The sequence below is a fragment of the Mytilus trossulus genome, unplaced genomic scaffold (assembly GCF_036588685.1).
Source record: "Mytilus trossulus isolate FHL-02 unplaced genomic scaffold, PNRI_Mtr1.1.1.hap1 h1tg000164l___fragment_2___debris__unscaffolded, whole genome shotgun sequence".
NCBI classification, from domain to species: Eukaryota; Metazoa; Mollusca; class Bivalvia; order Mytilida; family Mytilidae; genus Mytilus; species Mytilus trossulus.
This window is the reverse complement of record NW_026963305.1, coordinates 567,717-594,658: the sequence shown is the minus strand read 5'-3', so window position 1 is coordinate 594,658 and position 26,942 is coordinate 567,717. Positions and strand designations below refer to the sequence as shown.

The 26,942-nt window shown below is 33.0% G+C and overlaps 2 protein-coding genes across 2 annotated transcripts; one reads left to right on the top strand and one right to left on the bottom strand.

Moving 5' to 3' along the window:
- Positions 1-2,388: 2,388 nt before the first annotated feature.
- Positions 2,389-12,680, bottom strand: LOC134700590 (mucin-2-like). Its single transcript, XM_063561969.1, has 7 exons — positions 12,656-12,680; positions 10,867-11,018; positions 9,941-10,101; positions 8,981-9,183; positions 7,452-7,496; positions 3,031-5,541; positions 2,389-2,662 (listed from the first exon to the last, which is right to left on the bottom strand). Exons 1-7 carry the CDS (start codon positions 12,678-12,680, stop codon positions 2,493-2,495), a joined length of 3,267 nt encoding a protein of 1,088 aa, XP_063418039.1. The 3' UTR covers positions 2,389-2,492.
- Positions 12,681-21,315: 8,635 nt separating this feature from the next.
- LOC134700589 (uncharacterized) lies at positions 21,316-26,231 on the top strand. Its single transcript, XM_063561968.1, has 5 exons — positions 21,316-21,368; positions 22,311-22,519; positions 23,103-23,147; positions 25,083-25,289; positions 26,080-26,231. The coding sequence occupies exons 1-5, from the start codon at positions 21,316-21,318 to the stop codon at positions 26,229-26,231; spliced, it is 666 nt and encodes a 221-aa protein (XP_063418038.1).
- Positions 26,232-26,942: the final 711 nt, after the last annotated feature.

Genomic DNA, 26,942 nt, shown 5'->3' with positions numbered 1-26,942 from the left:
TCCGTTCATCCGTTTTCGACTCTTTAAAATCAAGAGTCTATCCTAAATCAGGTAAATTACGTCTTCCAAATACCGTTTCGATCCTTAACATTAATGAAAAGATATTTTGTGTCGAAATCCGGATCTGGTGTCCAATTTTTTTGCACCTCATGTTTGTGATATAACATTTTTGTCGCAATTTATTGTTTTCTGATAAGTAATAAATTAGTATTTAGATCCATTTTGTTACCTCACGTAATCAATTTATTTGGCAATCGTCATTGGCAGTCAGCATGGCTTTAAGATCGTCAGTTATCCGATCTGTTAGTCAAATACGTTTTGTTAAAATACATTTTTTCACCATTTTGTCTTTTGGAAAATGTGTGTGCTGTATTAAGACACCTCTACAAAGAAATTTGTTACTTGAACACGCAAACAATGGCGGTTTTTATCCAATACAATTATATGTTTGAACGTTGTTTTAAATTTAAACTTGTTTATATGTATATTTTTTCGAAATAAAAAGAGATTATTTTAATTGTTCACTAAGGGTTAGATCCTGCAGGTCATCCCCTTTCCCTTGTATAATCACTTGAAGGATGTTTCAGATGCTATCACTATATCATATAGATATAAGAAGATCTGAGATGAGTGACAATGAGACAACTCTCTATCAAAGCCACAAGTTGTAAAAGTAAATCAATGTAGGTCAAAGGTCGGTCTTCAACCTGAAGCCTTGGCTCACTCCAAACAGCAAGCTATAAAAGCCCTACACAATTACTAGTTTTAACCCATTTGAACGGGAAAACCAACGGTCAAATCTATATTAAAAAAGAGAAACAAAAATATGTATGAACTACATCAACAAACGACAACCACTGAACATCAAGTTTTTGGCTTAGGACAAGTGCAAACAAATACAGCGGTTTCACACGTTTTAATAGGTACAAACTTTCACCCTTTCTTGAAACAATATTGCAACATATAAAGACAAACTTTATAATATAAATTGAAATGGCTTAACTCCATAAAAAAACATAGAAAAACAAACAAGCGAATATACACTAAACGAATAAATTTAATCTATGTAATAATGTAAAAACAAAATCAATAACATAAAGGTTGAAATAATAAACAATTTCAGAAAGTCAACCGAGTCATGCCTGGAACAACGTTCTGAGGACCAACAAGATAAAAATATTTGTAATTTACATCAGAAAAATAGTTGATTGGTTGATTTTGTTCGATTCATGTCCAGTTACTGATTTGTTATTGATATTTTTAAACAACTTAATAATCTATGCGAAAGGTAACTTTAGAAAATTCAGATAAGCGAGAGATGTGACACATTCAAAATCATAAATCGTAAATAAACTTACAACGCCATGGCTAAAAACAACAGACTTACAGACATATAATAAACACAAAATACAACATAGAAAACTTAAGACTGAGCAACACGAACACAACCATACACTTGGGTTCATCTCTATGAACGTCGGAGGCCAACGTAAAATTTGGGAGCAGAAATTATGTCTTGAAACAAGCAACTGAATTTGGTGTTTCAAGACAGCTCTACATTCTGTTTACTCTGTATACTGTCGGACAGGAGATGTCTTTACGGTCATCATATTTCTATACCTTTTTTGTCGAATGAACATATAATATTGAACCCAGATTCTTAAACTTTATAAATGGGATATCATAAACATTGAAGTGGAGTGCTAACTATTAAATGGTGTTTAAATCATTTCAAAAAAGGTAAAGAAAACATTTTTTCTGCAATATTTCAATAGGCATTACACTTTGCTCACTGTTGTCAAACACAAGGATTGCAAGGAAATTTAAGTGTTGAATTGACATTGAATTGTTTGAGGCATTTGTATGTTTTAGTCTTTGATCTACTATATATTTCTTTTTGATAGATATGCTTATTTTATTCGTTGTTTTTGGATTTGGGCAAGCTATCAGTAAATGAAGTACTATCAAATCCGTACTAAGTTTATGTTTTGTTGTTGGGATGTACCCGGTCATGTCCACTCTGTGTTTTTGGTATATGCATTTTTATTTGTATTCATCTAAAGAGTTTAGCCTTTTTCGTCCGATTTTTATAGCAACATCTTAGGTTATACAGTTACACAACTATCCCAGGTTATGCCGGGTTAGAAGAGGGTTTGTGTACCGCTAACATGTTAAACCCTGTCACTTTGTCAATGTATGTGCCTGTCCCAAGGCTAGAGCCTGTTATTCGCGATGGTTGTTATTTTGTTCATAAATAAGGCCATCTGAATATGGAGCTCATCATTAATATATTTGTGATTTAAGATATTTTATACTATCAAATATAAAGCATGTGAATGAAAATTATGCATACTCCACAAATAAAAATACAAAAAACTGAGAGCAACATTCCTTCATTTTGATATAAGAATAGACTAATATGTATATATATATATGTTATGTCACTATCTTGCACAACATCAATCAATATCATGTAGAAACACATTTTAATGTTACTTAGTAGCGGCTTTCTTTGCTTTACCGTTTCTACACGTATTACAGGTGGCGCAGTCCAGTAGCACTATTGATCCAATAACAGAGATAATAACAGTTCCACCAATTATTCCCATTATTTTGGATGATGTTCTCTCATCCGGGGCACTCGTCAGAGATCTCCTGTACTCTAACAAAAAAAGTTATAAATGTTATTATAAGCAAAGAAATATTGAGTGCTTCTTGTACTCGTTCTTTGTAACTATTTGTGTCTTCCATTTTGTTACGTGTACAGTTTAAAGTTTGATATACCTAATGAGAGGATGATTAAGAGTAGATTAAAATAGATGCTATCAGAAATAATACGTTAGTAATAACAAGTGAATGCATAAATGTTATGTTGGGGGGTTGGGTTTTTTTTAAGTTTTATATTTCGTTTCATCCAAATTCCTGAATGAGTTACTAAATATAATTACTTTAAAATTTTTTAAAGAAATATTATTCAACATGGACTATCATAATATGATTTGAGGAGACTATTCCTTATACATGGCTTACTTTGGGTTGATTTTCTCTCTACAGTAAGCTCCATTTTGATCCTGTCTATTATAATCTGCAGATCTTCACTTTTTGTAGAAGAAGATGTTGATGATGTGTGTCTAGGGTTTGTTGGTGATGTCTGCGCAAAGTTTGTTGATGATGTCTGCAAAGGGTTTGTTGATGTTTGCGTAGGGTATTTCGAGGTTGTCTGCACAATGTTTGTTGGTGTTCTCTGCACACGGTTTGTTGATAATGTCTGCACACGGTTTGTTGATGATCTCTGCACACGGTTTGTTGATAATGTCTGTGCAGGGTTTGTTGATGATGTCTGCACACGGTTTGTTGATGATGTCTGCACACGGTTTGTTGATAATGTCTGTGCAGGGTTTGTTGAAGATGTCTGCACACGGTTTGTTGATGATCTCTGCACACGGTTTGTTGATGATCTCTGCACACTGTTTGTTGATGATCTCTGCACACGGTTTGTTGATGATCTCTGCACACGGTTTGTTGATGATCTCTGCACACGGTTTGTTGATAATGTCTGTGCAGGGTTTGTTGAAGATGTCTGCACACGGTTTGTTGATGATCTCTGAACACGGTTTGTTGATAATCTCTGTGCAGGGTTTGTTGAAGATGTCTGCACACGGTTTGTTGATGATCTCTGCACACGGTTTGTTGATGATCTCTGCACAATGTTTGTTGATGATCTCTGCACACGGTTTGTTGATAATGTCTGCACACGGTTTGTTGATAATCTCTGTACACGGTTTGTTGATGATGTCTGCACACGGTTTGTTGATAATCTCTGTGCAGGGTTTGTTGATGATCTCTGCACACGGTTTGTTGATGATCTCTGCACACGGTTTGTTGATGATCTCTGCACACGGTTTGTTGATGATCTCTGTACACGGTCTGTTGATAATCTCTGTACACGGTTTGTTGATGATGTCTGCACACGGTTTGTTGATAATGTCTGTGCAGGGTTTGTTGTTGATGTCTGCACAGGGTTTGTTGATGATGTTTCTGCAGGGTTTGTTGATGATGGATGCACAGAGTTTGTCGATGGTGTTTTCACAGGGTTTATCGATTGTGTCTGTGTAGGGCTTGTTGATGATGTCTGTGCAGGATTTGTTGATGATGTCTGTGCAGATTTTGTTGATGATGTCTCTGCACGGTTAACTGTTGCTGTCTGCGCAGGGTTTGTTGATGATTTCTGTGCAGAGCTTTTTGATAATGTTTGTGCAGGGTTTGTTGGTGATGTATGTGCAGGGTTTGTTTGGGATATCTGTGCAGGGTTTTTTAATGATGTCTGCGCAGAGTTTGCCGATGGTCTGTCCGCAGGGCTCGTTGATAATGTCTGTGCAAGGTTTGTTGATGACTGCTGCATAGAGTTTGTCGATGGTGTCTGCGCAGGGCTTAATGATGATGTTTGTGCATAGTTTGTTGATGATGTCTCTGCAAGGTTTGTTGATGATGTATGCGCAGAGTTTGTTGATGGTTTCTGCGCAGGGTTTGTTGATGATGTATGTGCCGGGTTTGTTGATGATATATGTGCAGAGTTTGTTGATGATATCTCTGCAGGGTTTGCTGCTGATTTCTGCGCAGGGTTTGTTAATGATGTCTGCGCAGTGTTTGTAGATGTTTGTGCAGGGTTTGTTGATGATATCTCTGCAGGGTTTGCTGCTGATTTCTGCGCAGGGTTTGTTAATGATGTCTGCGCAGTGTTTGTAGATGTTTGTGCAGGGTTTGTTGATGATGTCTGTGCAGGGTCGGTTGGTGATGTCTGTGCAGGGTTTGTTGATGATGTCTCTGCAAGGTTTGTTGATGATGTCTGCGCAGGGCTTGTTGGTATCTGTACAGGATTTGTTGATGATGTTTGTGTAGGTTTTGTCGATGTCTCTGCAGGGTTTGTTGAGGATTTTTGTGTAGGTTTTGTTGATGTCTGTACATGATTTGTTGATGATGTCTGCTCAGGGTTTGTAGATGTCTGTGTAGGTTTTGTTGATGTCCGTACAGGGTTTGTTGATGATATTTGCACAGGATTTGTTGATGATGTGTGCAAAGTGCTTGTAGATGTTGTCTGCGCAAGGTTTGTTGATGATGTCTGCGCAGGGTTTGTTGATGAAGGCTGTGTATGGTTTGTAGATGATGCATGTGTAGGTTTTGTTGATGTCTGCACAAGGTTTGTTGATGATGTCTCAGCAAGGTTTGTTGATGATGTATCAGCAAGGTTGGTTGATGATGTCTCTGCAAGGTTGGTTAATGATGTATCAACAAGCTTTGTTGATGATGTATGTGCAGGGATTGTTGATGATGTCTCAGCAAGGTTGGTTGATGACATCTCTGCAAGGTTTGTTGATGATGTCTCAGCAAAGTTTGCAAGGTCTGTTGATGATGTATCAGCAAGGTTGGTTGATGATGTCTCTGCAAGGTTGGTTGAATTCTGTTCAAGGTTAGTTATACATTCCGAATTCTCGTGAACACAGTTCATGACAAATGGACTCAAACAATTGGCTTTACTTGAGACTGTAAAAGATTTTTACCATAATTCTAATATTCTATAATCCTATATGTTTGACCACAAATTCAATCGGTTGCAAGTGCCTCGGACTGTATTAATTAAATCATACATTTTGTTTTTAAATTAAGCTTTTGTGCCATGACCAATGTAACACATTATAACATTTTCGCCGTGAATATGTCTGGCTATAACTGTTCTCATTGTTTCGTGCTCTGAGATTATTTTTTTTTCGAAATTGTATCACCTAATGAATATAAGGGTGTATACATTCATTTAACGTTTTCGGTTTTTCTTTTTTATAAATAAAACAAAAATATTAAAATGTTTTATTCAAATAAATTGACCATGTTTGTGATTTATTTTTTTTTGCTGTAAATTAAGCCACAGAAAGCATATTTGAAGGTCAAAATACGATATTCATAAAACAAGGTCTTCTTCAAAATAGTTGCATTAGATGGTTGAATAGTTGCACATTTCTGTAAATTTTCGGTACAACCTGACTCGTTCCCCTATGTGAGGTTCGTTTACAGTCTGTATTCAAAAGTAATTGTATGAGTGAGTGAACCTAGTGGTGTGTGTGCTTTTAAAAAAAGTTCATACTATCGAATTTAATTCCTAAAACAAAATATGTGTATCAACGTAAAATACACCTTTAATAATAACAAAAAGGCAGTAGTGTTTTTCGATATTACTAGAAAAGAAAACATTAGTGTGTATGCATTCCAATGCAATGTATTGTCAGTGCCTGCATCTAATGTTACAAACATGTTACCATATATCATATATAGACCCCACCATATTCTTTTAAAGTTTGTCCCAAGTCTGTAGTTCCGTGGCAGTCGTTTATTTACGTATGTCACATTTGGTTTTTATAAACTGTTTTGTTGTAATTAGCCCGTTAGCTTTCTTAATTGAATTTTTTTATTATTATTTTATGTATTTTTTTTTAGTCATGTTTTTTATATCGGGACCTTTTATAGACGACTATTCGTTTTTTCATTGATGATAGCTGTTCGGTTGCCAATAATTCCTTACGTCCGCTCCATTTGAACTTCAGTGTATTTGTATCTTTGGTTATCATGCCACATCTACTTTTTTATATAATGGTTCTCAAAATACTGAGCGGGCATGATCTGTACCATATGACATGGGGTTGTCAACTGAAACCAGAGTCCCTTATAAGGTAATATTGAGCCAGCTTGTTAGTCGTTTTAACATTATTAGAATAGGAAAAATAAGGACCTTATTGTAAATAAGTAAAAACGCTTTTACGGGCAATCAATGGAAATAGTTATCAAAGGTACCAGGATTATAATTTAGTACGCCAGACGCGCGTTTCGTCTACATAAGACTCATCAGTGACGCTCAAATCAAAATATTTATAAACCCCAAAAAATGTCACTTCAAAAGTGCATGTTAGTTGTTATAATTTTCGTCGTTATATTTTGTAACACACCTGATTTTCTTTGATTTTTGGTAACGAACGTGTAACGCAGTCGTTAGTTTTTATGCAGTGCTCTTTCTCTTTTGCCATATAAGCGAGAAGTCTTGCTAGCCATAAAACAAGGTTCAACCTACATTTTATCTTTTAAATGTCCTGTACCAAGTTAGGGATCTGGCAGTACTTTTAAGACAGTCTTTTCTGATGTATGTTGATGTTTGATTTTTTTTTTGTAGTTCAGAGTTTTTAGTTTTTTCGTTGCTTTCCTCTTATAGTTTATGTGTTTCCTTTGATTTCAGTTGGTTCACGGATTTATTTTGCTTTGTCGAGTTATTACTGTTTAACAGCGGAATACTACTGTTGCTTTTATTTGTCATAGCGTTTCAGTTGTTTCTGTGTATATCCCATCGGTATCTTCCGCTTTCATCCTTAAAAATGATATTTAAAATTGCACAATCTAATTACATAACTTACACTTTACAAATATTGCCAAACTGTCCGCTAATGTATGGTTCAATGCTGAAAATTAAGATAATTTTTAAATAATTTTTGGGCTTAATTGTTGTTTTTGTATGCATGCATACACTAATATAACTTGAATTAGAAATACACGTTATTGGATGGTATTTCAGACTTTTATTTAATACAGTCTGCATTGCGAACAAGTATAACTGCATCCAAATATTAAATGGTTGTTTATCGTTTACACTTCATAAATACAAGCAAGTATAAAAAATTCTAAATAAACAGATAACAGATACCAGTATTTAAATTGTGTACACCAGACGCGCTTTTCGTCAAGAAAAGACTCTTTTGTAACGTTTGAATAACACCAAAGATATAATGGCCATATATAGTACGAAGTTCAAGAGCATTGCAAAACTCCTAAAGGAGTTTTTAAATACAGCTCATGCAGTCTATGTCCGTGGAATTACAGCCTTAGTATTACGATATTTCACAGTTTTGTAAACATGTAATTTATAATTATAACCCAATCAATGACAAATCATTTCAAAACAGACTACTGAGCTGGTAGCACTGACATCAGTACAGAAGCTGTACATAAACTCATATATAAAAAAAAGATTCTAAATCAATTTAAATGATTCAAAATTAATCAAAATTTACCATCACCACTTATTCTTTGAGATCGGTATTTTTTTTTGTACCTTGTTTAACCTTATAAGTAGGTCTGATTCCAAGTGATCAAACCCGTAGAAAATAAGACAGTTTGATCATAGAAATTGTCAGCTGTGACCAAAGTAAATCATTATGGTCAACCAACTCATGATTGCATCGACAAAACTTTCGAAGTTATGACTTCAACCGAACATTTGACACCCTTGGTTCAATACCTTACCTGTACAGCAACTCATTATCAAGAATTCTGATTGAAAAAGCAACGTCTATCGTATAATTTTGAACATGTCAGGCGCTGCTGGGATGTTTGTTTACAGAAACAGAACATCCACAACGTTAACTGGTAGGCTTACATATCTTTTTGTTCGTACAGTTTTGATCTTAACCGGTGCTCATTGTAAAAATTCTAAAAGTGAGTCAAGTTAAAAGGCAGACTTGAATGTATCCGTGGAATCCCTTATTGTAGGTTATATGGATTGATATGATTAGTAAGAGGACATCATTTCAGTAATGGAACGTGAAGTTAAAAGAAATTCTAGATTATTTGCCATTTTCCTGAGAGACTCCTGTGTAAATAAAGGAAGAAATCGACGAGTTGGTGTTCAAAGGAATGCCAATTGTTAGTTTAAAAACACGTCATATAATCGTTACAAAAATGTTGTAAAGTGACATAATCACTAAATTAGGCATTTTGATGATATCAGTCAGAGTGAAATTTTATTTAAATTTGAGTGCGATCTTTTTGTGTTCAAAGTATGATAATTTTATCTTCCTTTTTAATGAAACAAGATTGGACTTATTTGTTCAATATATCTTTAATTGCAGATTAAGGAATACGAGTGCAAAAGATAAACAAAATTAACCTTTAGAAATGTACGGAGGTTTGCTGAATAGAATGAAGGGCTTGTCTTTTATGTTTCTCTCAAAACTGCAGTTTTCTTGTTCATCTCCAACAAGTAACCAACCATTATCAACTGTGTAACCATTACCAGTTGATTCATTTCTTATGTAAAAACTGTTTCTATAGTAGTCGACATTATCATAGTCCGAAGAATTTCCATTTGTTCTGAAAGTGGATTGAAATCTATGTTATTTAAGGACAATACTTTGTGATGAGAATACCTTCGACGAATCAGCAAAGCATAAAAAGAAATAGATTTTTTTAAAGCGACAGGCGTATAATAAGCACATGGCACAGTTCTTTATTTTGTTAATTGTCAATCTGGCTCAGAATTATATTTCTTTAATTTCAGAATATACAATGGTTCACGATTATGACATAATTTCTGTTTCAATTTCTGGTGTTACAATTTGCTTGAAATTCACTCAGAATTACCAATTAGGCATCGTTAAAATCGTAAGGGGAGGGCATAAATAATCACCAAAGTTTCATGCAAATATGGTTAAAGTGTTTTGGCTTATATTACAACATGTTGACGACGGACGGATGAATAGACGGACAGACTGCTGGACAACGGTATACCATAATTTGTCCGGTAAAACAGCGCTGAAAGACTGTACTGTTTTAAGTGTGTTTTCCTCATAAGGGACACATGTTTCTTTCATCGTCTAGTTTGTTTGAAGACTTATCTATTTGATACGCTGTGCGCTTTACATAGTCTTGATTCTGCAATCTTATTACTTTTCATATACCACTTATAACACACATTCTAATTTTTTTGAAAGGGTTAAAAACCATAAATCATTATTTTTCTTGAAATAACTTTCCTATAAACTGATAAAAATAAACATTTTTACGACGTTCGAAATAGTTATAAACCGATAACTGACTTTTCTTAAATTATCAATCAATGATGTCTTACCCGTCCACAGAAAAAAAAGAAGAGATAGTTTGCTCATTCAGATCACTGTAACTACTGTTAATTAACCGACTCTTATTAAACCAGTTCGTTTTGTTTGTTTCACTTCCATTGAACAAAAGAAATACCTGTTCAATACCTTCCACATAAACTGACACTCTAACCTGAAAACAAATGAAGAGTCAATTATAAGTTATAGCCGCTTCGATTCCTAAATTACAACAAAGTGATATATTTTTAATGTTATATGTTGATAAGTAGCTGAGTCAGATTAGAACTGAATTTAAAACAAAGATAATAAATTTTGAAATCATGAAATGGATTCAACGGGTTTAACTTTTAATGGCAATATGTTTCACAGTTTCCAGTAATTCTTATGCGATAAAGCATAGAAAATACTCTACTCACCAAATTCAAACAGAAAAAAAGTTACGGAATATTTTGCAGGAGTGGAGAAGTGAATATCATGTCGCTAGTGCCCCTTGAAGAACTGGTATTTTGTCTTTCAAATCATATTTATATTAGTTTCAGGATCTAATTTCTAAAGTAATGGCATGCACTGCATTCATTTTCAATAAATGGAGAGCTTAGTTAAAAGAATGACGGTAATAATGACATGCTGATTATTATTTTAAACTTTATTTGTACTCTTTATGGCAGTGACAAAATTGCTACATATGAGAGGTACACGTAGATAAAGTATGTTGTGTACTCCAACTACTGTTTGATGTTTATGATAATGCAATAAATTTAATAAAAAAGGGAGGTAAGATTGTCAATGAGACGACTCTCCACAAAGACCAAATGACACAGAAATTAACAACTGTAGGTCACTGTACAGCCTTCAACATTGAGCAAAGCCCATACCACATAGTCAGTAGGTTCGTTTGATAAAAAAAAGTTCATATTGCAACACTTATGCTTAGCACCTGATCTATTCCTATTGTGGACCAGTTATTGATGATATCCGACTTAAAGTGTTTCCTCGATGGATTTTTAGAGCAGTGTAATGACATGGCTTCTTCGTCATTAACATTTAATGAATCGTTAGACATGAACAAATCGTAAGCACTACCATTTCCTGTAAATGATAATAACAATGAGTTAGAATAAGGACAAAAAGATCACATTTTGTGGAAAAGTATCTGTGATTTGTTTATTACTGCATGAATCAAAGTTAAATTGATATTGATACAATATGTTAATATCACAACTACAGATGGTGGTCAATGGTGAAATCCTGGTCTACTTTGGTGTTTTGGTTCATTTTGATTAGACATTTTCAGCAAGTTGTTGTGTATTTATACTAAAGAAAGACGGTTGCAACTTTTTAGAACTAATTGTTAATTGTTTGGCTTTATTGCTCATTGCAACTCTCCTTATGCAAAGTATACCTTATTTTAGTTGGTCTTTTTAGGTAGGTTTTTTTGTGAACTTGGTTTTATGTCTTTGACTTTCCTACCTCTCAAACTGCACTAAAATGCAGTCACATTATTTTTTTTATTAAAAAAACGAATATTTGCATTTACAAAGACAGTAACAAAAAAAGTAGCGCAATATTTCGTCCAAGTATTGACGATCGTATAAAACCAATAACATATCTATAACCATAATTTGAAATAAGTCTGTTCTTTGATATCTATTCAATTATTTATGTATGAGGCATTAACCCATTCTGTTAATATCTAAAAGCAATTCAAATAACAAGGAGACATAAATGAATATAAGTATATTACCTCCAGTTGATATTTTGTAGACAAGGGCCCAGCATTCCTCTTCACCACATGACATACAAACAGTCGGGTTAACAACTGAACAGATCAGCAAAACTGTAAATTTAGTATTTACATTATATAAATCCGTTAACTGTTTGCCAACTTTTGATTTCTACCATATCAAATAATTACAACGACCACCGGTTTATTCAAGGGGTACAATCAAAATCACGTGATGGATAAACACTTAGTTTTTCGAGCAATTTGAAGTTTTATAAACTATTGATGTATGGATACTACCATGCTACGTCATGTCAACATAGAAGTGCTGATTATCTGCCTGCTGGGAGCAAACTTTTAACAGCAGCGGCATTGGCCCAGTGGTTGTAAACAAACGTCGTTGAATATACATCAGTGATTATGTAGAATTGTCATCACATAGTGCAATTGATAATTGTCCCGTAGAATGGATATAAATATTTTTGTCTCGATAATTTCAGAACAATGCAAAACGAAACCATTCATAGGAGATCGTAATTATACATGTATTGTCGGCATTCTATAGCAGATTCGTAGTACTATCCGTGTTTATGATACTTAACATATCAGTATTTCTAAAGGATTCCAGTATAATAAAAACGTATCTTCGTCTTGTCTATGGTTATTCGTGTGGTTTAAGAACAGGATATCCAAGCTCATTATAATATGAATTTTACTATTAAGATTAACTATACCAAAATTGGACTCTTTTTCATCACACTCACATTCCCCAATTTGTGTACAATTCTTATTTCAAGTTAACTGTTCTTATTTGTGCGATAGATCATGCAGCATTATTGCTAATAAAGACTTTGAATCATTTTTATTTATAAAAAACACCAAAGCAATAAGCTACATGGTGTACAATATAAACAATTACGAATTATTGCATCAAAACTAATTTGGTTCGTTTTAAGATAATTCAAACAATTATATAAGTGATATATTTTTATTAAGTTCTCACCTGTCTGTATAAGCATCATTTTCATGTTAACGTTTAATTAATTGTTACGAAATCATTCTATTTAAACAAATGTATAATAAAATTCGCCAAATAAATAATTCATGAGGAATCAGTTACATTTTTGTCGATGACCTGTTTTCAAAGTTCGTGCATCTTATGTTTTCTACGCCCAACATCTGTCATTGTTTTGAAAATCAAAGTAAAAGTTTCCGTTTTACTTTGGATCAAATTACATTTGCATGTTATGTGATAATGAGGAAAACCTCTCAGTTACATCATATAAGTGTAGAACTACAACTGTTTTGTGATAACTTTCTCACCTAAAGTACCGGAAGTTACAGATTTTATTCCCGATCAGGTTAAAGCAAAGACAGCTACGGGGTTTTTTTACGCATCGTCGGTAGAGAACTAACTAAATTTCATATAAACATCACATTAAACAAGTTTTCGATTAGGTTTGCATGAAACATTTGCAACTGGACGTTTAACAGTAATTTATACATTAATTCATTATCAACCTATGTCAGTAATAAATTTAGCAGTCATAGATTATTAACTAAATAGATGCACGTCTACTATGCATCCTTCATAAAGACTGAATAAACTTATATATGTTTGACATTTTTACCTATTCAGTCAGGTTGTTTTGTTCACACAATGTTACCAATATAATGAAATTGTATGCAATTGTAATACAAATAAGAGGTTTAGCTAGCTAAAAAAAGGTTTAATCCTTCATTCTTTAAATAATTGAATGTCTGTACCAAGTCAAGAATATGACAATTGTTATTCTTTTTTTTTATGTGTTTGAACTTTTGAGTTTTAGAGTCATTTGTTTTAAAAATATTACTGTTTTGAAATTTGTTCAGTCAACAAAGAATGAAGTGGAATTGTCTAATTTATGAAAATATTTAAAGTTCGTCACAGATATGAAATTTATATGACAATCATTTGAATGACTTATACTTTGTAGTCTTGTCTCCAATTATATTTTAAAATTTTATGTTATAATAACATGTATGTCGCGAAAACGCGAAAACGCAAAATCTCGAAATCATTAAGAAAAATATTTCGCCTTTTAGCGTTTTCGACTTCGCCCTTTCTCGTTTTCGACTTCGCGTTTTACATTTCCGACTATTCATTTGCGCGTTATCGACTTCGCGATTTCGCGTTTTCACCCTATAGAATATGAAAGCCGAAAACGCAAAAATGCGAAATGGCCTTAATCGGCCACCAAGTGTCAGAGACAGGTTTTTTTCTGTTTTCCGATAGAAATATGTCAACACCTCTATTTTCCTTATCATTACATTGAAAAATGGTACTTTTACATACCTCTTCAAATTAAAATTCTGAGCCTAAATGGCCTATTTTTTTTTACCAATTTGAATCACCATCTGTAAAGATTAAAATAACAAAAATACGGCATTTCTGACAGAAACTTTAAATAGTCCCGAGTCACCTTAATAGATATTCTGTAATGAACAGAACACGATCCTGTTGTCTTATTTACTAAATACCAGGAAGTACCATGTATAAACGTTGATTGTATTTTGAGTCTGATAATTGATATTTGCGTTTGTTTAATTATTCATGACTTCCAGTCGGTCATTTAAATTCATTTCATTGAATAGCATATGTTTTTTGTTTCATATAAAACATCCTTTTATATGAATAATCATTTTAATCCGAATATATCTGTCAATAATTCAAGGTTTTGATAGTCAGTGTTCATCTCTTCAATAAGTATAATCGATATATATAAAATGTAATACAATACTTCATAAAAATAGAGCTCTTCTAAACAGGATTTTAAGGTACTATTTTAGTGCATGGATAAATTACATTGAATGGGCATTACTTATAAGATATGAAAAACTAGAATATGATTTTTTTTTTCAATCATTAATAAAAATGAAATAATGGAATTATGATTTCATTAAATAACCAATTGGTTCAATTTTGTCCAAAAAAGTGATCCAAGATCGCTCATAAATTATTAGTGAATAATTTGACCTTATTGAATCCGTACTCATTTTACGTACGAATTATTCGTGTTCAGACATTTAAAGGAAAGTGGAACAAAGAAGAACCATTTCGTTGACCGATTCAGCTTACAACAAAATCATTCTTATACATGTAAAAACGGTTATTAGCCTATTTTCTTAAACTATAATATGAAATGGAACAGATCTATAATAGTCCAATTGCACGAGATCGCTACATATTTCTATAATTGTTTATGTTTATATTGGGTTAAGTGACCGTCGGCAGTCTTTTGAGATCATTTCGATTGTAAATTAGATAGCGGCAAGACCAAAATGCACACGCAATGCTTATATATATATATCATTGGGTACATATGCATTGTTAACTGTAAATTTTAAACGTGTGCGAAATTAAAGAAAAAATATATCATGGCTCTATCAATTCACTTATTTGTCACGTGCTTTGTGTTGATTATCAATGTCTCGATCCGTTAATCGTCGACAATAAGAAGTTAATTAGCTTGCGACTTACAATGGCTGAATGAGATATTGATTGTTGATAATACGTTATGGAGTCGTTATAATCGTAAAAACGCACATACATTCATTGTTTTAATAGTTTTGATAGCAATATAATTGCAAGAACTGGTTTTATATTACTTTGAAATTTGATACATCGTCTAAATATCCTCTAAGAATAAGAACACTGACTTTTGGTTGTCATCTCAAGTATTAGAATTTCTATTTAAATTTCAGCAACAAAATATAAATGATTTATAAATTCATCATGAGAGGATAAATTATCTCAATAAAACATACGTTTATAAAAAAGGTATAGTTCTGTCGGGCTGATTTTAACCGGTTTTTTTCCCTGGTGTTGTGTTGTTACACTGCTGTCTAACGTAAGGGAATGGTTTCAACCTAACTACATTTATTCTTCAAGTACTTTTAGATCCAATCTTTGATCTTTTGTCCTTTTATTATTTGATTTTGCAATTATTTCATTGTTTGACATTACTGTTAGGAAGGATAGGAAAAGTGATTAGCGTTCAAACATTTTTTTTGTTAATTTGTCATTTTTGAACAATGTTGATCTTTTTATCCTTTCTTTTATTTGATCAAAGTCAAGAACATGACCGTTGTTATCCGTTAGTTTGATGTGTTTACACATTTTGATTTTGCCATTTCATTCAGGACTCCCCATTCTGAATATTCCTTGGAGTTCGATATTTTTGTTATTTTACTTTTTTTCTTACGATGTGTTATTTCCCAACTCGTTCGACCTCGAATACTTATAAGAAATTTCTTGGAGAACACGTTATTAAGTTAAAATAAAAAAAACTTGTGTTTATACATAAAGAAAGATGTGGTATGAGTGTCAATGACAAGTAATCTTAATAATCCATTTGTCATTTTTTAACAATAAAATATGTTTTAAATTATTTGTTTGATTTTTGAAAGTTTAAAACATACTGTGGATTCATTTATTTTCGTGGATTACTGAAAACTTACATATTCGTGGATATTTGATTTCGTGGTTTTGCCACTCTCTGTATACAAAGCCTATTGAAAACATGATATTCGTTGAACATTTGAATTCGTGGTTTACCTGTACCCACGAAACCCACGAAAATTGGTATCCGACGAATAATAATGAATCCACAGTAACTCATTGACATTCATACCACATCTTCTTCTATTATATTGTTAATCACTTATAAATTGTTTGGTCCATCTGCATCCAGCCAATATATGTATTTTTTTCATTACACAAGGTCAAGCTTTCAAGTCATCTCATGACGCCTTCGTACTAAATGCGTTGAATATGTACTTTAACATTGTACAGCATTATTCATTGTTCGTTGAGAAAGAGCTGAATTGTTCAGATTCGTAACAACATGAAACCGACCATACTCGATAGTCTTTAATTGTCACAAAAATTGATATAATTTCCAAACTGATGCGTTTGGAAATTATATCAATTGTTGTGACAAAGAACCATTTTTTGTTATATACGTTGTTTCATGTTATCACAACGATCAATAGTTCAACCCATTGTATATATTTTCATTGCATATAATTGTTAAATACGGGAGATATTTTTACTGTTGATTTTTTAATTTATACAAATATCTCATTAGTTTTATTAGAAGTTGTGTATCTAAAATTTATTACTAAGTACAGGCTAGCTAAAAGCAAATATTCATTGTAATAACATAAATCGCCTGTATTGATTATAATGAAAATGCTTTACAATTAAAGTTTTGACAAGATATTTCCATTTGGTCGATTTGGGATTTATACTGTTATACAGGTATACTCCTATTCGAATCTTTCTAATAAAAAAAAACAATCAATGATTTTTTATATATATATATATGTATACTATCAACCAGAATTTTCGAATCACTTGAAATGCTTGGCATGATGCTGGACATAACTGGTAAATATCATTTTAATAATAGTAAGGGATGTTGAAATAATTATAACCTGTGTCAGAGGCTTTAAATAAACATTTAATAAAATTTAGTTTACATTTGATTTGATTGAATTTATGTTACCATTTTGCCATTTTAACTTGTTCGAACAAGTTAAACCAACTCTCTGTTATGATAGCGGTTTTATCTTCAGATACAATTTTTTTGTCACTGTAGCGATTGGTTGTTTTTCCCAGAAGGAATGAGTTGTAATTTTTAGACGGATGGCTTTTTGTCTGTGTAGGGATTGTTGTCTCTGTATGAACGTGTTGTTGTCATTTACTAGATTGGTTGTTGTCCCTGAAGGCCCGTATAGGGATTGTGTTTGTCTCTGTTAGAACGAATTGTTCTCTATAAGGACGAGTCATTGTCACTTTAGGGATGTGTTGTTTTAATTGTATACGTAGGGATACCCTTATTTTTGTTCTTCCGGTTAACTGGATATATTAAATTAAGGATTACTTGTTCTCTTAATTAAATATAAAATTGAAAAAAATATAGTTAATTAATTATTTACAACTAATCTCTGTTCCATCTTTTAACGTTTATTGCAAATATGGATGTGACCTATTATCTATTTGTTGCATGAAAAGATATTTCTCGTATCATACGGCACGGATTTTGATACGAAAAAATGGATATCGCTTAATAGCAACTCTCGGTATTTAATTTGAATTGTACAGTCAAACTTGATTAAACCGGACCCTAAATAAACCGGTTTCCTGTCCATTCCGGCCGAAAATGAAAGTCCCATATTTTTCCATTCAAAGTCTTTGTTAAAATACCCTTTGTAAACCGGACCCTGTGTATTCCGAATTCCGGTCACAGAAGGCCCGTTTATTATTATATTGAAATTAGATAACTCGGATTGATATTAAGCGATACCCAATTCTCACTAGTAATGAAACCATAAACAAACATAGAACAGTCAGTAGTAGTTGTCGATTGTTTATGTTGTTCATAAGTGATCCTCGTTTTTCGTTTTTTATATAGACAGTTGTTTTTCACACTTGAATGATTTTACACTTGTCAATTATTTGGGCCCTTTATAGCTTGCTGCTCAGTGTTATCCGTGTTGAAATCCGTACTTTGACCTATATGAGTTACTTTTATAAACTGCGACTTGGATGGAGAGCTGTCCTGTTGGTATTCATACCAATTCTTCTTATATCTATAATAAGAATATAAAAAGCAGATGTGTTATGCTTTCTTTGATTGAGACAATTCGCCACTTGACACCAAATGACATAAAAGTTAACAACTAATGGTCACCATACGACCTTCAACAATGAGCAAAGCCTAAATGTACCTTGTTAACCCGATTAAAACATGTTTGACATTTTTGCAGTTCCAGTTTTGATGATGATGGTGATTAACATATGTACTGGGACTACAAAGGATTGGAAACTTGTATTCAAAGTGGCAACTGGAGGTAAGCATAACAATATTAGAGTATTTTTCTTTCGGAACATTTGAGTATTTGTCCTTAAATCGTTGATGATAATTAATGTCAGAATAAAACGTTAATATTTATGAACTTGTGCCATTTTTACATAACGAACATAATGAAACCCGGCAACGCCCACTTGTATTTTTGTCCATCTGATTGGTTAAACCTTCTTCATCTGATTTTTATAGTTCGTTCTTATGTTGTACTGTTATACCACTGTCCCAGGTAAGGGGGTTGGGATCCCGCTAACATGTTTAACCCCGCCACATTATTTATGTATGTGCCTGTCCCAAGTCAGGGGCCTGTAATTCAGTGGTTGTCGTTTGTTTATGTGTTACATATTTGTTTTTCGTTAATTTTTTTTGATATAAATAAGGCCGTTAGTTTTCTCGTTTTAATCGTTTTACATTGTCTTATCGGGGCCTTTTCTATCAAAGAACCTACTGACTATGCAGTATGGGTTTTGCTCATTGTTGAAGGCCGTATGTTGACCTATAGTTGTAAATGTCAGTTTGGTCTCTTGTGGACAGTTGTCTCATTGGCAATCATACCACATCTTCTTTTTTATATAATGTATACATGCAATGCGGTATGGACTTTGCTCATTGTTGAACACGGATCGGTGACTTATGTTGTTAATTTCTGTTTCATTTGGTATCGTGTGGAGAGTTGTCTCATTGGCAATCATACTACATAATCTTTTCTATGTAATTCTAGTGTTTCATTGTTTTGAGGATAACCCCCTTACAAATAAGTATCTTTTTCCGGAGAAATGTGTTCATGTTGTGACTTGTTTTAAAACAAATAGCAAAATCGGGGTCAATATGCAAAGTACGGTTGTATGATTAGCTTGTCGAAGCGAACCACTTGGTCGAAACACCCAAGCTCTACCCTCTATTGCTTGTTTTGTTTTGACCACTGAGTCGGTACTTCTGTTTGTGAACTATCAATTTCATCTCGGCGCCAAACAAGTAATACCTCGTTATTTGCATGGTTTTGGTTATTTGTTCCAGAAATTGATTATCATTGAGCATTGTGCTCTGAGAGTAAAGTTGTAACTTCCCAAAAGAAAGTTGATATTGAACGATATAAGTGGTTTTATTTTGACCTTTTCGTTTTATACTACAGGTGCAGGTAGTTTTTACGACCTTTATATGGGAACTGGCACGCTTAATATGAACAATAGTGAAGCACAATCCCTTATAACACCAATCAAACAACATTTCAAATCAGACATTATTAATTCCTGGGATTCACTACAGATAAACCAGGTATGGTAGATGTAGTCAGTACACTGTCGTCGTGGCAACATTTCTTCGAAAGTAGATATATAATTGTCTCGATTGGTAATAAAATGTAAAATAACAAAAATACCGAACTACTATGAAATTCAAAACGGAAAGTTCCTAATCAGATACCAAAAAAAACTGATAAAATACATCAAACGAATGGACAACAACTGTCATATTCCTGATATAGTACAGGCATTCACAAATGTAAAAAATGATAGACTGAACCTGGTCTGATATCTCCAAGCCTCTCACTTGTATGACATGCGGTTTACAGAAGAAGAAAATACAGCTAAAATTTAAAAAAAAAAAGGATAGAGCATAAATGAACAAACAAAATAAAAAACCAAAAATAATTGGATGTAAAGAACAATAATGAAAACAATGTAAGGCAATCCAATGCTGATACCAGAAACGATTAATGAATAATCAAGTAAATAAAGACAACAGTAGTATACCGCTGTTCGAAATTCATAAATTTATTGACAAAAAAAACAAATCCTGGTTACAAACTAAAACTGAGGGAAACGCATCAAATATAAGAGGAGGATAACTACGACACAACAGAAACAAAACATTAAAATGTAACACACACGATAACGAACTAGAATATAGCAATGGCCATTCTCCTGACTTTGTACAGGACATTTTAAGACAAATGGTGGGTTGAACCTGATTTTATGGCATGCCAAACCTCCCGCTTGTATGACACTGTTAGATATAACATTAAAATGATAACATTACATGACAGGACATAGAAGTTCAATAAAATCTTTTCATTAGATTTTACAGAATAAAGCGTTATATCTAAAGATGAAGAAAATGCCATAAAAAATTAAAGGAACGCAGTCAAATCAGGGCATCATGTCTAGATCCTCGTAGTTATCAAAAGCGTTGTACTATCACATATAAGATATGTCATGTAATTTTCGTCATGACTTGTTACCTCAACTGTGCTTACAATGATACGAGTTTTTTATGACTACAGGTGAAAGTCTCAGTATACAAGAACGGTACCGAAAGAGCATTTTTCCTTTTCAACGGAGTAGGGAGCAGTGGGACAAACTGGTTCGGGAAAAACAGACTACTTAATACAAGTTACACTGACCTTGACCAATCAACAACAGTAAACTATTTCAGTATCAACGGGTAAATGTAGTTATTATGAATTGCATTACATTTAGAGTGCAATTAGTATCAGCTTATCGATATTACTGCTAGGGACTGTTATTTCTGAATGTTATCGTCAGTTCAAGAGTAACTACTTCTGTACTGATATTCTTGTATTCCGCAATGATAACTTACAAAACTATCTAGAAAACTAAACTCCTTCGTGCATAGCTGAGTTGTGATAAATAGTGCTATTATATTTATGTTCGTTTTGATTGTATAGCTGAACACTTTTGTTTTATTATTTAAACATTTCTTTTTAATATCTAATATTCATAATATCTAGTATATGGGAGCGTTTCTGGTGATAGTAAATCCAGAAAAGCACTGTGGACACACAATGTATATTTATAGATAAATCTTCTTTTCAATTGCGAGTTCATGAACATTTGCACATGGTAATTTAAGGTAGCACAATACAAAGATTTTTTTATAACTCCAACTACTAAGTTTTAAAATGCTGTAACTTTCTTAATAATGCTTGAAAATTTATAAAAGTGATAGTTTTGGATAGCTAACAGATTACTCTTTCAAATTAATGCATTGTTAGCATTATGAAACAATTATGTAACCAATTAACTGTGTCTAAAATATTATTCACCAAATTTCCACTTTCAAATGAAATAAGCTTCTGCATAGGTATCTCTAGAGGCTTGATTTTATTATATGTTGTTCCTATGGCCATTATCTACAAAAGGATGTCTCAGATTTCAGATAGAATGTATAGAACAAATTTTACACCTAATTAAACATTATCTTTTTTTATGTGGTTAGGATGTTTCACTAATTGAAGATTTATGAGAGAATAGAATACCATAGAGACAATCTGAGACACCCTTTTGAAGCTCATAATGTGTTGATTAAGATTTCGTTAAAATTGTCTGTATAGTTAAAGAGATGAAAGAGCTAAATTCATTCAAGTGACCTTACCCAGATTTTGCCACTAATTACATAATAATTGATTACATAATGATTGCATAATAAAAATATTACATTCATTTAAAAGATTAATCTTTTATCTATCTATATGAACCTCTTATATTATTTTCTATACATTCATAAGAAAGTTACAGCATTTCAAATGTTAATGATTGGAAGAAAAAAAATCTTTGTATTGTGCTACCTTAACGTAACAAAGATCATATAAATATTAATGATAGGTTTGACAATTTATTTTAACTTTTTATTCATTTCCCATCTGTAGTGAAGATTATCAAATAAGCGAATACGCTGTCTATTTCTGTTTTAAAATTTGATGACCACTTAAATAATTTTCCAACTCAGGCATACGGCGTATGTAGGCAACTTACAGACCCAGTTTTACCGTCGATTCTTCATCAATTCTAACTATGGTGGATGTTGCTGTGATAAAGGCTGGTTGTTTGTATCCGATATATACAGCTACGGGCTTTGTGACTGGGAACACTTATACCTACCTCAGAAACCGTTTATTATCTTCAGTCCGCAAACTACAAGCAGTCAATATTCAAATGGTACAGTATGCCTGGTGGTTTTATTAATTTATTTATCATAATAATTGATGATTTACTATTAATGTTAAGATATCCTGCAATTCTCTTTCGAAAAATCTGCAATATGAATATATATTCTGTGAATATATATTTGGAATTTTCCTTTATATTATAGATAGCTATCCTGCAATTCTTATCTGTAAAAAGCTTTCCATCAATTATCCTCTATAAATAGCTATCCAGCAATTCTACTCCAAAATTTGCCTTTCATATCGAAAAAAACAATGCAACTTTCCACCTTGCAATTGCGTTCAGAAAACATATTGAGTACCAAATTTCTTTTTCAATAAAAGTATGACTACCTTTTGAAAGTCAATAAAGAGTAGAATATCGCACTTACAACATTCTAAACTGTTTTATGATTTATAACTCATATTATATGGATAATTATATATACATCGTGAATAAAAACCGCTAGACGTTTAAGCAGCCATTCATCTTCATCATCTTGCATAACTATACTATTTCTTTTAATCTTGAATGAAAAGAGATGAAAATATAACGCACTGACATGTGACTCCTATATATCTTACGTACATTTCAGACAGAAATGATATTCTTGCAGACACCTTGGCAATATTTGTTAAACGTAAGTATCTAATTCATAAACTTCTTAATGTAGTACCCAAACATTGGGTCAAGTAAGGAATATCATTTGATATGAAGTTATAAGTATTCTTGAGCTTAATGTCTTTTCAAGCAAATGTTGCTAACCGATCGAGAACTACAATTTGAATTGGTTCCTATGCCGTGCATCGTCCTTAAAAGAGGGACGAAAGATACCAAAGGGACAGTCAAACTCATAAATCTAAAACAAACTGACAACGCCATGGTTAAAAATGAAAAAGATAAACAGAAAAACAATAGTACACATGACACAACATAGAAAACTAAAGAATAAACAACACGAACCCCACCAAAAACTAGGGGTGATCTCAGGTGCTCCGGAAGGGTAAGCAGATCCTGCTCCACATGCGGCACCCGTCGTGTTGCTTATGTGATTACAAATCCGGTAAATAGTCTAATTTGGTAGGTCAAATTCATGAAAGGGAAGGGGATTGTAGTTACGACGTAAGGAACATATCCGATATCATTTGTGAAACGGTTATTCCATAACGGTCAACCAACTCGTGATGGCGTCCGTAAAATTTACGAAGGAATGATTTCAACTTCACCATTTGGAACTCTTGGTTTAATAGCTTCCTTGTGAGCAGTAACCCTCTATCAAGAAAATCATGATAGGAAATGCAAGCACGGGAATATCGTATCAATTGGGAGATATATACCCTGTATGCAGGTGCTGCTGGAATGTTGCTACTTAGAAATGGAAAGTTCACAATTGGAAAGCTGAAATCATCTCTTTTGTCGTGTAGTTTGTCTTCAACCGACCCTCATTGTCAATTTCTAGATGTAAGTCAAGATATGAAGCCGACTTAACTGTATCTGTAGTATCCTTTATCTCCAATTCGATGGGATAGATGCGATCCACATAGTCACCAAATTTTGAATTGTTTAGTGAAAGAACGTCATCTATATAGCGGAAAGTAGAGTTAAAGGATATTGCTAACTTCTTATCTTTCTTCCTAAGAAGTTCCTGCATGAAGTCAGCCTCATAATAATAAAGAAACAAGTCAGCAAGTAGAGGGGCACAGTTTGTTCCCATTGGGATGCCGATTAATTATACATGCATGTTATTCAGTGTTTGTCGTTTGTTTATGTGTAACATATTTGTTTTTCGTTAATTTATTAACATATTATTTTTTAACATAAATAAGTCCGTTAGTTTCCCCGTTTGAATGACTTTACATTGTCATTTCGAGGCCTTATATAGCTGACTATGCGGTGTAAGCTTTGCGCAATGTTGAAGGCTGCACAGTGACCTATAGTTGGTAATGTCTGTGTCATTTTGATCTCTTGTGGAGAGTTGTCTCATCGACAATCATGCCACATCTTTTTTTTATAAGAAATATTTTCCCCTTGACAGCTTAATCTTCATGTTCAGTGCATATTTCCACCTGGGTTTTAATTCTTAACGTTTATGAAAGACAGTAATCGATAGGCACTTTTAATTAAGCTTGAAAAACTAAGGATTTTCTTACCTTAGCTGTATTTTGCACAGCGTTGTGGAATTTTGGATCCGCAATGCTCTTCAACTTTGTACTTGTTTGGCTTTATAAATATTTTGATATGAGCGTCACTGATGAGTCTTTTGTAGACGAAACGCGCGTCTGGCGTACTAAATTATAATCCTGGTACCTTTGATAACTATTTAAACATAAGGAATGCACATATCTAGTAGAAGATACATTGAGACTAAAGCTACGGGAACCATCAAGAAATAATGCATCTGGAGACACCATGAAACAAAACAATAATGTTTTCCTAAAAAGCACACAAATAAATTTCTTTTGATACAAAGACTGAAATGTTGATGCAATGAAGTACATGATACAATGTACACTGTGTAGATGAAAGTTGTATATTATTTTTGTAAATTAAAGGGTGTTCAACTTTAATTTTACAGTTGATTCCTATGAATGTCCCGTGGTACAATCACCACCAGTACAATTAAATGAAAATACCTACTGCTATTTACCTCAGAACAGCGGTTCTGTACCAGAAACTACAACCGAAATTGCGGTTGAGCAGACTACAATGGCCGAAAGTGTTCTCCAAGATAAAGTAGCTAAGCTTAAGCAAGAACTTACTGTTACACCAAAAAGTACAAAAAGTAAGAAGAGTGTTTAGGTTATGCTGTATTGTCAATATATAAAGAGAAATCAATCATTTTATTGTGTGAAACTGTATAGTAATTTAAAAGTAAACATTTAAACACTTTTTGAAAATATTTCTAGTGTGAAATAATTTTAAGGGCAATCGTGTTTTTTCTCTTTTTAAATGTGTCTTTCGGCAAATGTAAATCAAGTGACCGACAAAATTTCATTGTCACCTGTGTATCCAACAGTGAAAACAGGTCATGATTGCTTTTCTCTGTCTTAATTCATGTACCCGTCCAACTTTTGTCAAAGCTTTTCTTGGCTTCTATAGAATGGAATGATTTTAAATTTAGCTAGAGCGTCCCGAGTTGAGAGAGAAAGCATTTTTTGAAACCAGTCCTTCAGCTATTACCGGTTTGCAGGTTCGGATAGTTTGAAATTTTGCTACACTTATTGTACAATGCAAGTTAGATTCAAGCTTGAAAGAAATCATCTGTTATGCTACAGTATACGTGTTACCGTAACCAACTAAATACAGCGACACAGGTCCAGACCAGTTATTGCCTTGTTGAATTTAAGAATGAACATATTACAATGCACATATATGAAACATTTAAATGTGTTGTGTCGTTAATGAACCTTGGGCTTTTTCTCGTATATAGTATGAAGACTCAGAAAGATTTTATTGCTTCGGTTATCTATCTTCAAAATAAATCGTAGAATTATACTATGTGCTTTTGATTTCTTCACTGATACATTTTTACATTTTTTCAAACATCTATTAATGAATACTTTTTATTACAGAGTACTTCAGATCGATAGTGAGTGCTCCTGACGAAAGGTACTCATCCAAAGCCTTAGGTTTACTCGGAGGAGTTATTATTTCTGTTGTGATTTCATTCTTTGTGTTTCTAGACATCATGGGATGTTATCCAGAGATACTCAATGATCAATAGTTATGATATTTTGATATACCCGTTATATGTAGGACAGCACTTAAATCGTACTCCGAATTGCGAGTTCATGCCATTGTTTGACACTGAAAGTGCTATTTTCTAACAACGCTTCTAAAATATAATCCTTCATTATCGAAATGTTGGTGAAAATCTCCTATTATTAGATATTTTTCTTTCTTTTTTTTTTTGGGGGGGGGGGGTGATTTTGTTTTTTAGCAAGATGTCATTTTGAGGAAGCAAATTGTCTCCCTTACTTCAGACAAAAGTATATAGAAATCATCTAATATCTTTGTAATCAGTATGAAGAAACCAATGGTTGAAGGCCAATTTTAAGAAAACTGCAGGTAGCATCTTATCGATAATTGATAATGTTATGCTGATAAGACCTTCAATTGGGATTTAAGTGTTTTGTTTTTTTCCTTCCGCCACCTTTTTTTTGCGAGAAGATTTTGAACCTCACGATTGGATATTCGGTATATGCTATAAAGAAATAATCTGATTAAACATTTTCATATTGCGTCCTTAATGATCTTAAGATTAGTATTTTATTTGGTACTTTTTTTCTGATTCCATTGTTCTTAAACTCCCTACAATTAATCTGTATAATTGTAAATTTGATATAAGGAAAAAGAATCAGTTTTAGATAGTCACTTTGAATCAAAAGAATTTTAATAGTAATAGGAGATCTGAATGACATATAGAAAACTGAAA